This window comes from Myripristis murdjan, chromosome 14, assembly GCF_902150065.1.
Source record: "Myripristis murdjan chromosome 14, fMyrMur1.1, whole genome shotgun sequence".
In the NCBI taxonomy this organism is placed as follows: Eukaryota; Metazoa; Chordata; class Actinopteri; order Holocentriformes; family Holocentridae; genus Myripristis; species Myripristis murdjan.
In genome coordinates this window covers 32,839,962-32,852,825 of record NC_043993.1, presented here as the reverse complement: position 1 = coordinate 32,852,825, position 12,864 = coordinate 32,839,962, and the positions used below count along the sequence as shown (strand labels likewise).

The following is a 12,864-nucleotide window of genomic DNA, read 5'->3' as shown; positions in this document are numbered from 1 at the left end:
TGTGTGGCTTGAGGGTGTTTAAAACGCTGGGTTGTAAGAGACGATACAGGCTGCAACATGCGCTGACTATCATCAAAAGTGACTTTATATTGGGGCTGTGAAGCATCTACTGTCTCTTTTTTATCATCACATTCATCTTCTTTTTGGTGGCTGAAATGTGTATTAATGTAGTCATCAGTATGTTGTCTTAATACAGCTGGTGATAAAGGGGGACCAACAGCCATCTCACCTTTACCACTTTCATTTTCTGCAGCAGCCTCAAGCACCTTTGCTGCAGCCAGTACAGCTTCAGCTTCACTCTCTTCTTTGAGAGCGTTCAATGTTGCATCGATTCGTGTTCGTTCAACCCTCATGTCAATTTGACGTTTTGCATATTCAGCTCTTTTCCGTGCAGCTTCCGCCTTTGCCCGTGCCTCTGCTGCGATCTGGCTTGAGTTTGACTTGGAAGAGCGATGCGAGGATGATGCTCGGCTTACATGTGATTTGGAATGTCGTGAGGATGATGCGTGTGAAGCTCCACACTGACCTGACCTCCAGGTTGGACACTTCGTTGCGGTCTGACATTCTGCTCTGGGAAGTATAGTGTGTATCCCATCCACTCTTGTGCTCTTGATGAGGGCAATCTTTTCACTCTTCTGCCCTGACCATATGTGGAACTGAGAACATGGTGTAGACAGCGAGCTAAACAATTTTCCAATAAAAACACTGAAGAGAGGAATCCAGGTTCACGGTTTTTATGGAGTCTTTTTTGTGAAACTGCAAACAACATACAGACAGGAATATAGAAATGAATGGATGTACAAGCCATATTAAACACATGTAATTATGCTCATATAAGTGTACACTGCTAACTAAGACAGTTATCCACACAACTGTTAAAGGTAAGCACATTCAACTGATTACATGTAGCGCAAAATGCAACCAGCTTTAACTATAGCAAATTAACCAGTAAAATAATCATCTTCATTGAAATGATCAACACACTGAATACAAATATATTTAACTGTAATTGTACTCACAGATTGTGCCGAATAAAGAGCCAAAACAAGGAGGATGGAGGAGGATGGAACTATACCCCTCTCCACTGCTGTGTCTCTGTTCAAAATGGCTGCTCCCAACACTAGAAATCAGTGGTTTAACTACCCCCACCACTAGGTGTCACTGCACACACCCTTTGTAATTACTAGGGCCAGAATAGCGTCTGTATGGTGTTTCAGTCTCCGGGAAAGAGCCTTGGTTAGTGAGGCCATAACAGTGGTTTATAGTTGATGTTTTTTTTTTTTAATTGTATCAGGCCTCTTGTGCCCCTTTTCCACCAAAAAACACCTGGTGCTAGTTCGGAGCTGGTGCTAGAGCCAGTGCTTAACTGGTGCCAACAAAGAACCAGTTTGCTTTTCCACCGGCCAACAGCCAAGCGGAGCCAAGTTAGAGCCACGTCATTACGTCATCGTAAAACGTGATCACGTGGGTGTGCGAGATGCTCGCTCAGAATCACAACAACAAACATGGACGACCCACCGTAGCGATGCAAATACTGCTTGTGTGTTTACAAGCCTACATTGCGGTCCAGAGGCGAAAAACGCAATTGTTGCCGGCTACCTGTCGTATTCGTGGTCAGAACGAACGGTGAGTATGTTTAGCTTTACGTTTATAGTGATCGCTGCTCCTGTTTGAGTCTGTAAGTCCGCCCACCAATGACGTGGAGGGCCGCGTCATCGGTTCTTTCTCTGGCTCCTGTTTAGCCCCTGCTCGGAGTCGGTGCTTGCCTAGCACCAGTTTGGAACCAGTTTGGCACCAGTTTGGCCCCTGCTTGGGCGGTGGAAAACCAAAAAACTGGTGCTAAGTCAGAACCAGCCCTGGTGGAAAAGGGGTATTGGTGGATAATTGTTAACTGTCTGATTGGACAGGCTTGTAAAAACAATGACTCATTATAATTTTTGCATATTCAAATCTTAATGTTGTCCAAAAGTGTCATTTAAACCTCCTCCTCCACTGATTGATTTTTTTTTTTAGTCAATAAACACAGATGTGAGAATGACAGCACATTGCACAGTGGAGAGCTGTGACTTGAGCCCCTCTCCTTTTGTGCCCCTCTCTTCACCTGTTGATCTCCAAGTCACATTAAGATGTTTAACGGTCTATACCTGATGTTTTACTGTCAACAGATTTGTATTTTATTTTGGACAGTGCACATTAATAAACACATGACTGTAAATGTGTCAGAGGCTTTTCTCACCTGCAGCCCCTGGCCAGGTGTTCCACAGGTTTCCTAAAACTGAAGACAACTTGAAGAGGGAACAAATCTGATTTGAACACAGCAGCTGGATGGCTGCTTTGTGTGAATCGATGTTGAATGGCAGGACAGGTTTGCTCTTTCTGGAGCTCGAGCCCTATTTACAGATTATCTGGCATCATCCTCAGACGTAGAGAACATCATGTCACCTCTCGCCTCAGTGGAGTCAATGCAAGAATGGCATTTTTAAACATCAGTTTTTCACTTATGGAGCAAATCAGTCATTGTTGAAAACACATGATCAACATCTCAATGCTGTCTAGATGCAATATGTGTATTTTCAGATTTTTGTCTTTATAACTGAATTTTTGACAGCTGTTTAAAATCTGCCTTTCCATGCATGGCTGGCTGCTGTCCTGCAGGTCAGTGATTGGCTCAGTCAGTTTGTGAAGCTGCATGTGAAGCTTTAGCTCAGTGAGATAGAGGCCAGTCCTCGGTGTCAAAGAGTTCAAGCCTCAGCTTGTGCAACATTCCCATGTGCCAAAACTCACCAAACTTTGCACAAAGGTCCAGTCCCATGCCAGATCATCATTGTCAGATCTTTGTCTTGATGACTGATTTTTTTTTTCTACAGTGGTTTGAAATCTTTCCATGCATAGGCGGCTGCTGTCATGTGACTGGCTTAGTCAGTTTGTGAAGCCTCACATGAAATGACACTTGCCAATTAGCTCAGTGAGATAGAGTGTTGTCCTTCAGGCCAGAAATTATGTGTTCAAGTCTCAACTGATGCAAAATGCACATAAGAATGCCACCTTTCTTTTCATCTTCCTATTCTCCACTTGTTGCTCAGAACTGCCTAAAATTGCCTGGCCCCGACCTTTGCTGCGCAGCAGTTATAATTAAACATGAATCTGGTAGATCTGGAGTAGAAATAACTGTTTCTCATTTCATTAATGACCCTAATTGTCACATTAGGCCTCGGAAAGAGAAATGCTGAAAAAGAGCTTGCAGGAAACAGGAGTTGAACTTATATTTTATTTTATTTCATTTTATTTTTATATGTTTTTTCTTTTAGAATTTTATATTTATTTTACTTTTTATATTTATTTTAGTTTAGTTTAGTTTAGTTTAGTTTAGTTTAGTTTAGTTCCTGGCTGTATCGTCTCAGTCGATACTCCAGTAGGTGGCGGTAAATCACTTTTCCAGCTGCCGGTAAACAACATTGACAAAGAACAAAGAAGAGTTTTGTAAATCACATGTTCGTCAACGCGGAAACGCTGTGAGTGTAGCAGGAGCATGGGCGTGCAGGGGGAGACAGCTCATCTGCGATAAATAATGACAACAATTAAAAACTAAAGGCTAAAAGATGTTTTAAAGCGCATTGCGGAGGGTGATGGCCTCGGACGGCACTGACGGGCTCCCGTGTGCCTGTAAAGGAATCCGCTCCTGTCTGCTGTGTGAGAAGCTGAAGGGCAGAAAACAGAGTGAAGCCGAGGTGCGTCTGTCTGTCACTGAGCATCACATCAGCTTTTTATCACTTTAGTGCAATGATTTAATAAATAAAACCCCATCATTCCAGACAGCTGTTTCTTTCAAGTACAAAGTTTGTGTGTGTGTGTGTGTGTGTGTGTGTGTGTGTGTGTGTGTGTGTGTGTGTGTGTGTGTGTGTGTGTGTGTGTGTGTGTGTGAAAGCAAGAGGATAAAGCTAATATGATGAGAGACTCTGCCAAGTCACTTTAGGGTGGATTTTATTTATTTTATGGATTTATATTTATTTATTCTCTAAGTGTATATGTTAATTTTTCCACATAGAATCCAATTTGCATACACCGAGAGTCTGTGTGTGTGTGTGTGTGTGTGTGTGTGTGTTGTTGTGTGTAAAGGCTCCATCAAAGAAAAATGATTGATCTCTATGTTATTGGTTCAATAAATCCAATGACAGTCAATAGATTCTTTTATTTTTTTTAGACCATGGGGATTATGTCTACCTGTTAACAAGCTAATCCAGCTAGTCTGAACTAAAAATGTTTTTTTTTTCCCTTAATCTATAATCTATAATCTTGTCTCTCATGTAATGATAAAGCTGTGAATGTGTATGATGACATTTTAAACAGGTTGTACAGTAGATAAGCAGGGGTGAAAGTAAATAATTACATTTATTTATGTTATTATAATTGAGTAGCTTTTTGTGTGCCTCGTAATCTTTACATGTACTTTACAGCAGCTGGTTAATGAATAAAAACACAACCTGTCTACCTGCAGGGGGCGCTACAGGGGAGCAGGACGAGTTCAGCTGCTCTTTAATAAGACGCGAGCTCCCCTAAAGACATGATTTAAGAAATTTTAGGGGGGGGGGGGTGTCTCTAAAATATGTATTGACAGCGTGCAGGGTTTGTCTTCCATATAAAATGAGGAGATGGCCACCTTTTTTAAATGTCATGCCCCAGCGTGATAAAATACATTCTCTGTATCCCTAGAAAAAATAGAGTTTCTATAGGAATACCACAAAAATATTACAGCTGATTGATCCACCTCAGCGGGGAACCTGACCCTCTCAAACAGGTTGGAATAATTAAATAATCTGAGCCTGATTGTGATCGGGTCGAGCTGCAGCAGATGTGAAATGCGTCTTCAGTGATTGACAGCCGCATTAAAACGAGGCTGGAGTGAGTGAGGATGTCCCCTTTTGATAAATACCTGCTGGGCCATGCCATGTCAGATCATCAGAATTTTCATACATTTGTCACCATGACCTCAGGAATTTCTTAGAAAATCTCACATCTGATAAAGCTGTATCTGAAACGAACAAATTCCGATTTTCTGCTATTTTTGACCAAAATTGAATTTTTGATGAGTTTTTAAAGTGAGGTACTGTCGTATGAGTTTGGTCAGTTTTCGGCGAACTTCAGTTGACGATTTGCAGTTTGGCACAACTTCAGTGTGCTGTAACTTTATTAATTTTCATCGTAGAGTAATGAAACTTCTTATATTTACTAAATGAAAGGTGCTAAATCAGATTTTGTTGTTGCTTTCTCTCTAAAATAAGCTTTTGGAGCTACTGAGGGCCAAACTTTTTTTTTATTGGGACCACTCTCTCAGAACCAAAATATGTCACAAGGTTAGATCTAGCATGTTTAAATTATCTATTTCCACCCCTAAAACTAAAATAATTAGAAAGAATGTCTGGATTAAGAACCCATTCCAGTTACTGCTCTGCTAAAGTTGAAAATAATGCCAGAACGTGGTAAACAGGAGGTCTAGGTATCTGACCCCGTATCTCCAGAGGCACACCTTGGATTTATTTCAAATTTTGATTGGATATTCTACTGTTGTATGTGCAGTAAACAACCAAATATTGTGAATGTGTCATGAAAATTGTAAATTTTACAGCACTTTGAATATATCGAAAATCCATGGAATTTACAGGCTTTCAACTTAAATTTCAACTTAATTATTGAGTGCAGCACTCAATAATTAAGTTTCATGTCAGTGAAAAATGAAGATGAATTCATTTAGATGGTAAAGTGAGCTGACTTCAATATTACAGCATGTTTGAGCATGTTAAGCAATTGACATATGATGCATGTCAAACAAAGTAAGCATTTGTAAGGGGGGGGTGACATCTAGAGTTCTCATCGGGCCTGAAAATTAAGACCCTACCCTACCCGGGCCATACTGGGCCAGCCCGAGGCCCTACCCTACCGATTAGCCGAACTTTAGGCCCGACAGCCCAATAAAGCCATTATTTAGCAGCGCCAGTGGCTCAAATTCTAGTAGCAGTGAGAGAACGGACATAATAGTTGGCGAAAGGCAGCTTCACCACAGAATCAGAACCCGAAGCCCTACCCTACCCAACCAATTCACATACATTTTAGGTCTGACCCTACCCGAAAATGTCGGGTAGGGTTGGGTAGGGTCGGGTTCGGGCAGAATTTGAGAACTCTAGTGACATCACCTGCCACCAAACACCAGGCACCCTACTTTTCACCAGTAGAGGTCAGGCTTCACACAGGTTTGGGGTTCAGTTCTTCTTCAAATCACATCCACTATAGAGTACACATATTGGAGGCTGTGAATAAGCATCATTTAACAAACTGTGGAGCCTGCCCACACCGTGAGCGGCCAGTTGGCACACAGGAGAGCAGCGATCTGGTCTCACTTTTACAGCGTTTACATGCAGACAAGAAGTCAGAGTACTGTGGGTAACTGGGTTATGGCAGGAAACCGGGCAACCCATTTACATGCGCTGCCTTACTGTGATCTCGCATCCTTATCGTGCCACAAACTGTTACCATGGCAACCGTGGTACTGCAGCCTGCTTGTGGCCAGTGGAGAGCATCCGTCAGCTGGCCTCTCGGGGGGATTTCCCCAGCTGTGGTGGCAGATGTGTTTTTCGTTTCCTTATATTTTCATCAGATGCTATGTTGACCAAAACTTATTAAAGGAACATACCGGTGATTTTTGCATGTTAAGCGTAATATCTGCAAAATGTACACACCTTTATGTATGCATTTCTGCTAATGTTTTCCCAAAGCAAGCTGTTAGAATATTTTAGAACTCCCTTATCATATTTCCTCCCTGTTATCCAGCTATTCATTTCCATTTATCCACTACGATATGAAAATGAACTTTCAAACACTTCAGACTTTCTTCACACCAGTTTTCCATCACCGCAATAAAAGTCCTCCACATCAGTTTCCCTAAAAGCAGCAGCACGGTTGTGTTTTGATGACTTGAAATTGGACAGTGAAACCATCTCTCTGTCAGAAAATAGTCCCCAGGGAAACTTTTGCTTCACACTGTGGTTTATGAATGACAATGACTTTGTTTGACTTTGCATTGTGTGGCATCTGTTTCAACCAAAAACTCAAATTTGAAAATGAAGGGATTTTGATTATATGTTGTGAAAACTTTATCACCCCCCCTCATGATTTGCAGAATGGCCTCACCAAACTAAACAGAACAAGACAGGGAGTGTGTGTCTGCTTAAGACAAAGCACTGTGGACTTAATTAGCATTTAGACCCCTGTAACATATCAGTACCACTGGTCTCCCAGACACAGAAGTTTGTTCAGAGTAAACCTTCTCTTGACTTAGAGCTTGCAAGTTCAAATATGAGGAAAAGGTAAATAGGAAGAAAAAAATACACAAATGAAACAAAGAATGTGTATAATGATTGTAAGGTGTGATAATAAACCTTTTCACATCCATAGGCTAGTGCTGATGAGAGGTTCATTTATCTGTGGCCCCTTTTTACACTGAGATTCTGTAATACCCATCTTTACGTCGGCTTTGTGCTTTTACACTGAACCAAACAAAGGCAGCGTAATATCTGTGGTTTTACATAGCATTCTGGCGTGGTGTGTAATAGTGTCGGGCATCTAGGCCAGTGTTGCCAGACAGACCACATCCAAATAGTCTACATATGTTTTCGCATGTCCAAAAAGCTTGTCGCACACAGTCCATAACATATCCAGATAGGCTGCACACAATATTTTAACATAGTCATGAGGTTTATCCACCAGACTCCAGGAGCGAGTTCATTCACAGTCGTTCCCTCCTGGTATCAGGCGACTCCTCCAACACTAATGATGGTTGTCACAACAGGGAGGAGCATCAACGACCTGGAGAACGTCCCCAATAGAGAGTGGCCATCCAACATAACATAACATGTCGGCGTTGTTTTAGTGAAAAATGATGGACATACTTTTCTGCATTTTGCGTGGCAACACTGAAGGCGACATGTAGACTGTTTCAGGTGGTAAATGTCGCCTAGTGATGGAGGACAGGCGAAATCTCAGGCTCGGGTCGGGTTCAGACAAAAATACGCAGCCCGATCTGCACTCTGGTCTTCACACAAGTTAAATACATGGGACTCCCCACCAGTCTGTCAGAACTGAAGAAGCTTTTTGGATGAGAAGTGAAACGTCTTGAAGTACAGTTGACTTTGATTCAACTCTGTGTGGATAACCATGACCTGGATGACTGAGAAGCTTCACAGACAATATTTGAGCCACTGCTTCTGGTTCTGTGGCGAAGGCAAGCCAGGGTTCTGCTCATTCTTTTGCCGTGGTGTCTGACATTTTCAGGCCCATTTAGCTACACACTACTCAGCTCGGTTGCTTGCAACATTATCATTATATTATTTAGGTTTTCACTCTCCCTCTCTCTGTGCGTGCACACAGAAGCGTGGGCGCGTTGGGTTGTGTGCAGGGTAGTTCGCCTGTGGCTTGTGCTGCAGTTACCAAGCCTATAATCTGTGGACTACTCATGGGACTGTACGACACTGGAAGTTGTGCTCGGTCTTAGGCATCCAAGTCCAGAAAATACATCAGCAGAGTCTTTCAAATATCTTGATAGAGAACATGACAGATTGTGTTACAATGCCAGCTTTCTTTTTGTGATTTTTTTTTTTATTATTATTATTTCACATATCAACGATCTTACTCCAAAATTGCTGATTCCACCTTTAAGCCTGCAGGTAGACCTGCCCAGTCTATCTGATATCCAATATCCAATGACTTGAGTTTATTTTCTGACATCACATCGTAGTCTACACCACTTTCTAGTTTGAATGTGACATTACTTTTTATTTTCAGACTCTGTCCACTTATTTCCATTGTACTATGTCTCTGTAATGTTAGCTGTGATGCATTTGTCATGCTGTGTTTCGATTGTAGGCTCGTAGCCTTGTAATTATGGCCTCCATTCTGTTCTTCTGTATGTATTATCTTAGCTTGTAATTTGCAACGTTTTGTGAAATGATTGTTGTTGAGGTGTGGCTTCCACATTTGACCAAAAATCAGACGTTTCTTGTGCTCATGCCTGTCACAAACATCTGCTCCTGTCACAAAATCTGACTTCAAAAGACTGAGTGAGGTACATGAGGATTGTGTGAAGCACTGTCAGCCTCCAGAAGTTACATGTTGAAGCTCATTGCATTTAAATTTGTCCCCTTAGGTTGTGCACCATTTCCTCTATGATCCTGTGTTGAGACTAGCCGTGCGCAAAGCTGGTGAGCCCGCATCCTTCCCCTTTCCTGGTGTCTTTCTGTGGGAAAACTTCATATCTGAAGAGGAGGAGAGGGAGCTGATAAGCAAGATGGACCAGGATGCGTGGATCCAGTCCCAGTCTGGTCGAAGGAAACAGGTTAGGTGCAGCAATGCCAGTTTCTATATGTCATGAACATGCACCCTACCCTGTAGTATACTAGAAACAAAATGAAATTGGCCAGTTTGGGAACAAAATGAATTTCAGCATTGGCTTCCATCGCTGCAGTCGGCACAGGCTGGCCAGCCAAGCTTTGTGAACAGCTTTTTGTTCACCATATACACCATCACAGGTGCAATCACTGTTTTCTTCTGTCTGATCCTGAGCATAGTAAAAACTAGTGACTGTTTTATTTGGTTTGTTTAGCTTCTCCATACACAGCTGAAAGTGAATTAGATCTTGTATAAAAGAGTCACATGGATTGGATTATCTTCTTAAATGGACAGAGTTTTGGCAACCTGCCGTCATGGAGAGTATGGGCGTCCGGGCGTTTAAAACAAATCTGATTGCAGTTCCTTGACCTGACCTAAGCATGATGGACTTGTGTGCACTCTTTGCTGTAGTTTACCACTCTGGTCTTCATAGCAGGTAACTGAATATGAGCATCAGTCTCGAATGCAGTTTACCTGTCAATATCTGCCTCCTTATATCAATAAAACCATGCAGTTTGGTGTTGGTTTGGATTATATTGTCACTCCTCTTAAGCCACACCTCAGTCCACTTGGAGGAGGACTGACTCGAGGCTCACAATTTAAAGGATTTGAATTTGAATGTTCACCCCATTTACTACAACTTTTTCCATTGCAACAAACCTTTTTGCAAATCATGCGGGATACTAAAGATTTCACAAAATATAATTAAAATCTTCTCATTTGAATTTTTGCTGCTTCTGATTTTAGGAAAATTAATGTGTTTGACTTTATCATGGTGATGACATACTAGTATGAAGAAAGTTTGAAGTCTCTGAAAGTTCGTTGTCATAGTGTAGTGAAATAAATGGAAAACAACGTCTGAATAAAAGGTAGATAAAATGATAACAGAGTTCTAAAATATGAAGATTCGCAGAAACATGAAGTTTATACATTCTGCAGATATTACACTAAACATGCAGAATCACTGCTATGGTCCTTTTAAGGTGGCTTGGTGTGGTTAATAGATAGCAGCTGAGTTGGAAATGTTCTCACTTGCCCAAATACTCAAATGAATCAATCAAAAGGTGTAAATGCTATAGAGTTTAAATCAACAAAGGTCTACCACTGTATTGTTACAGGACTTTGGCCCAAAGGTGAACTTCAAGAAGCGGAAAGTGCGTTTAGGGGGCTTCACTGGGCTCCCCGGACTGAGCCGAGACCTTGTGCACCGTATGCAGAAAGAGCCAGCTCTCTCTGGGTTCCAGCCGGTGGAGCAGTGTAACCTGGATTATCATCCCCAGCGAGGCTCTGCCATTGATCCACATCTAGATGATTCCTGGCTTTGGGGGGAGCGTCTGGTCACCATCAATATGTTATCAGACACCACACTCGCTATGTCCCTTGACCAGGGTCTACCAGAGCTGGGACTACCAGGGGAAGTCCAAGTGGCTGTGCGTCTTCCTCGCAGGTCATTAGTAGTTTTATTCGGCGAGGCACGGCACAGATGGAAACATGCCATCCACAGGAAAGACATTCATGGACGCAGAGTTTGCAGCACCTACAGAGAGCTCTCTGCAGAGTTCCTGCCTGGAGGACAACAGGCAGAGCTGGGAGCTCAGCTGTTAAACATAGCTCTGAGTTTCCAGGGGACTCCAGTATAGGCTGATGAAATACATATTGATGCAGTGCAAGGCTGTAGGAGTTTAGTTGAGACGTCTTCACTTACATCTTAGACTTGCCTTGGTCTCGGCTGCTATTGGATTTTGACTTTTCGCCACCTGGTTACATTTGGAAAGACATGTCATCGGTTTGTCTTGAACTGGACTCTCTTTGCTCTTTCTAAGGAATAAAGAGACAAACCCAACAATGAAATTAACAAGTCCTATCAGTGCAATGAAATGAGTTCTGCCAAGTGTTTTGGTCAATTAAAGTCTGCAGTTAAACATATGTCTGTTGTGGAAACTGATAAGTTATTTCACAATTGTGTGTTGTCTGACACCGCTGTTCTGCATGTTAATTATCCACAGCAAAACACCTTACAGCCCTGGCAGCCTAATAGGATCTTGCAGCATCCTGAACCTTTGGGGAATGGGATTTGAATACTGATATTCAAAATCTACAAAATGAAAGTCATTGGCCCACCAAAGTGCCACCAACAAGCCAGAAGTCCTCAAACTTCAAGCTGCTGTGTTTCAGACACTGCACATCATACATACCAAAAACCAGCAGCATGCATGCTCTAAGTATTGTACAGGTGCACACTGAATTTCATGAAAGTCTGCCTAGTATATTGTAAGCTATAAAATTTCACATTTTGGCTTAAGGATGGTGCCACAGGAAAGGTGATGATGTCATCAAAATCACGAGGAATATTCCTTAGGGGAGTATAGATGCACTCAGCCAATATCATAGATTTTGTGATATCTTGTGCAAAGCTGACATTTTGGCCTGTGGGTGGCCCTACAGAAAAGGTTACCAAAATTGACATAACAGTAATAATAATGATAACTTTATTTAAATAACACCTTTTGAAAAGTGGTTCACAATAAAAACAAATAATAGCAGTAAATAAGATACAAAACATAAGCTATACAAATAAAACAGATAAAATAACTAATAGTTACAATAAATACCATCAGTGAGAACGACCTTTTCTAGGTCTGTAGAGGTGAGGACAGACATGATCTTGGTTAAACTGTCTCAGCTTGGTAAAGCAGGACTGATGAATTATAATGACTGAATTATAATTGTTGCTGTTTTTGATTCATTCAAATGTACGAAAGTTTTGGACGTGATTTTTAATTTCAGTAAGGCAGGGCATCATACAAGAAACAGCGATGGTACCAGGCTTTAATGTGATGTACAATTGGGTGTCATCCGCATAGCAGTGGAACAATGCCATGTCTACGCATGATTTGCCTCAGTGTTCATCCTCACAGGATCATGGAAGTGCTAACCAAATTTCAACGTAATCCCAACAGATCGTGACACATTGTGTACCAGCCAAATTTTTATCTGATGGTGGTGTAAGAGGAAAGGTCATGAGGTCACCAAAAATGACAGGGTCCATCCTCTGAGGAGCATGAATGTACTAACAAAACTCCTTTGCATTCCAGACAAGATAAATGTTGCCTTGAAGTAAGGTCTTAAATGGACACTGGACAGAAGGATGTGCTGCCGACAAATGGTTCAATATGTATTTGTATTTATTTCAATGTACATGTTTATTTTAGGTACATGCACACAGTCAGAGATTTGGATCATTTATCCAAAAGGTACTGCAAGCTTTAGGTATTCTTTGTGGCACACATGCAAGAGCTGGGATATGATTTACACTGGTGATCATCTTAAGGTAAAAACGGCAAAGAAATATAAAAGACAACGAAAATTCAACTGTAGTTCCAGAGAGGCATGAACTGATGTGTTTTTTCCCTTTAAAGACCCTATCCT

At 41.6% G+C, this 12,864-nt stretch overlaps 1 protein-coding gene across 1 annotated transcript; it reads left to right on the top strand.

Annotated features, from left to right (window-relative positions):
* Positions 1-3,474: 3,474 nt before the first annotated feature.
* alkbh4 (alkB homolog 4, lysine demthylase) lies at positions 3,475-11,361 on the top strand. Its single transcript, XM_030069790.1, has 3 exons — positions 3,475-3,728; positions 9,194-9,382; positions 10,554-11,361. Exons 1-3 carry the CDS (start codon positions 3,627-3,629, stop codon positions 11,073-11,075), a joined length of 813 nt encoding a protein of 270 aa, XP_029925650.1. The 5' UTR covers positions 3,475-3,626; the 3' UTR covers positions 11,076-11,361.
* Positions 11,362-12,864: the final 1,503 nt, after the last annotated feature.

What these genes read in the sequence shown, in the direction of transcription:
- alkbh4 (XM_030069790.1), top strand. Translation starts at nt 3,627, where the DNA reads ATGGCCTCGGACGGCACTGACGGGCTCCCGTGTGCCTGTAAAGGAATC. An exon ending in GAAAACAGAGTGAAGCCGAG is followed by an intron (nt 3,729 to 9,193) that starts GTGCGTCTGTCT and finishes TTGTCCCCTTAG; the next exon opens with GTTGTGCACCATTTCCTCTA. An exon ending in AGTCTGGTCGAAGGAAACAG is followed by an intron (nt 9,383 to 10,553) that starts GTTAGGTGCAGC and finishes GTATTGTTACAG; the next exon opens with GACTTTGGCCCAAAGGTGAA.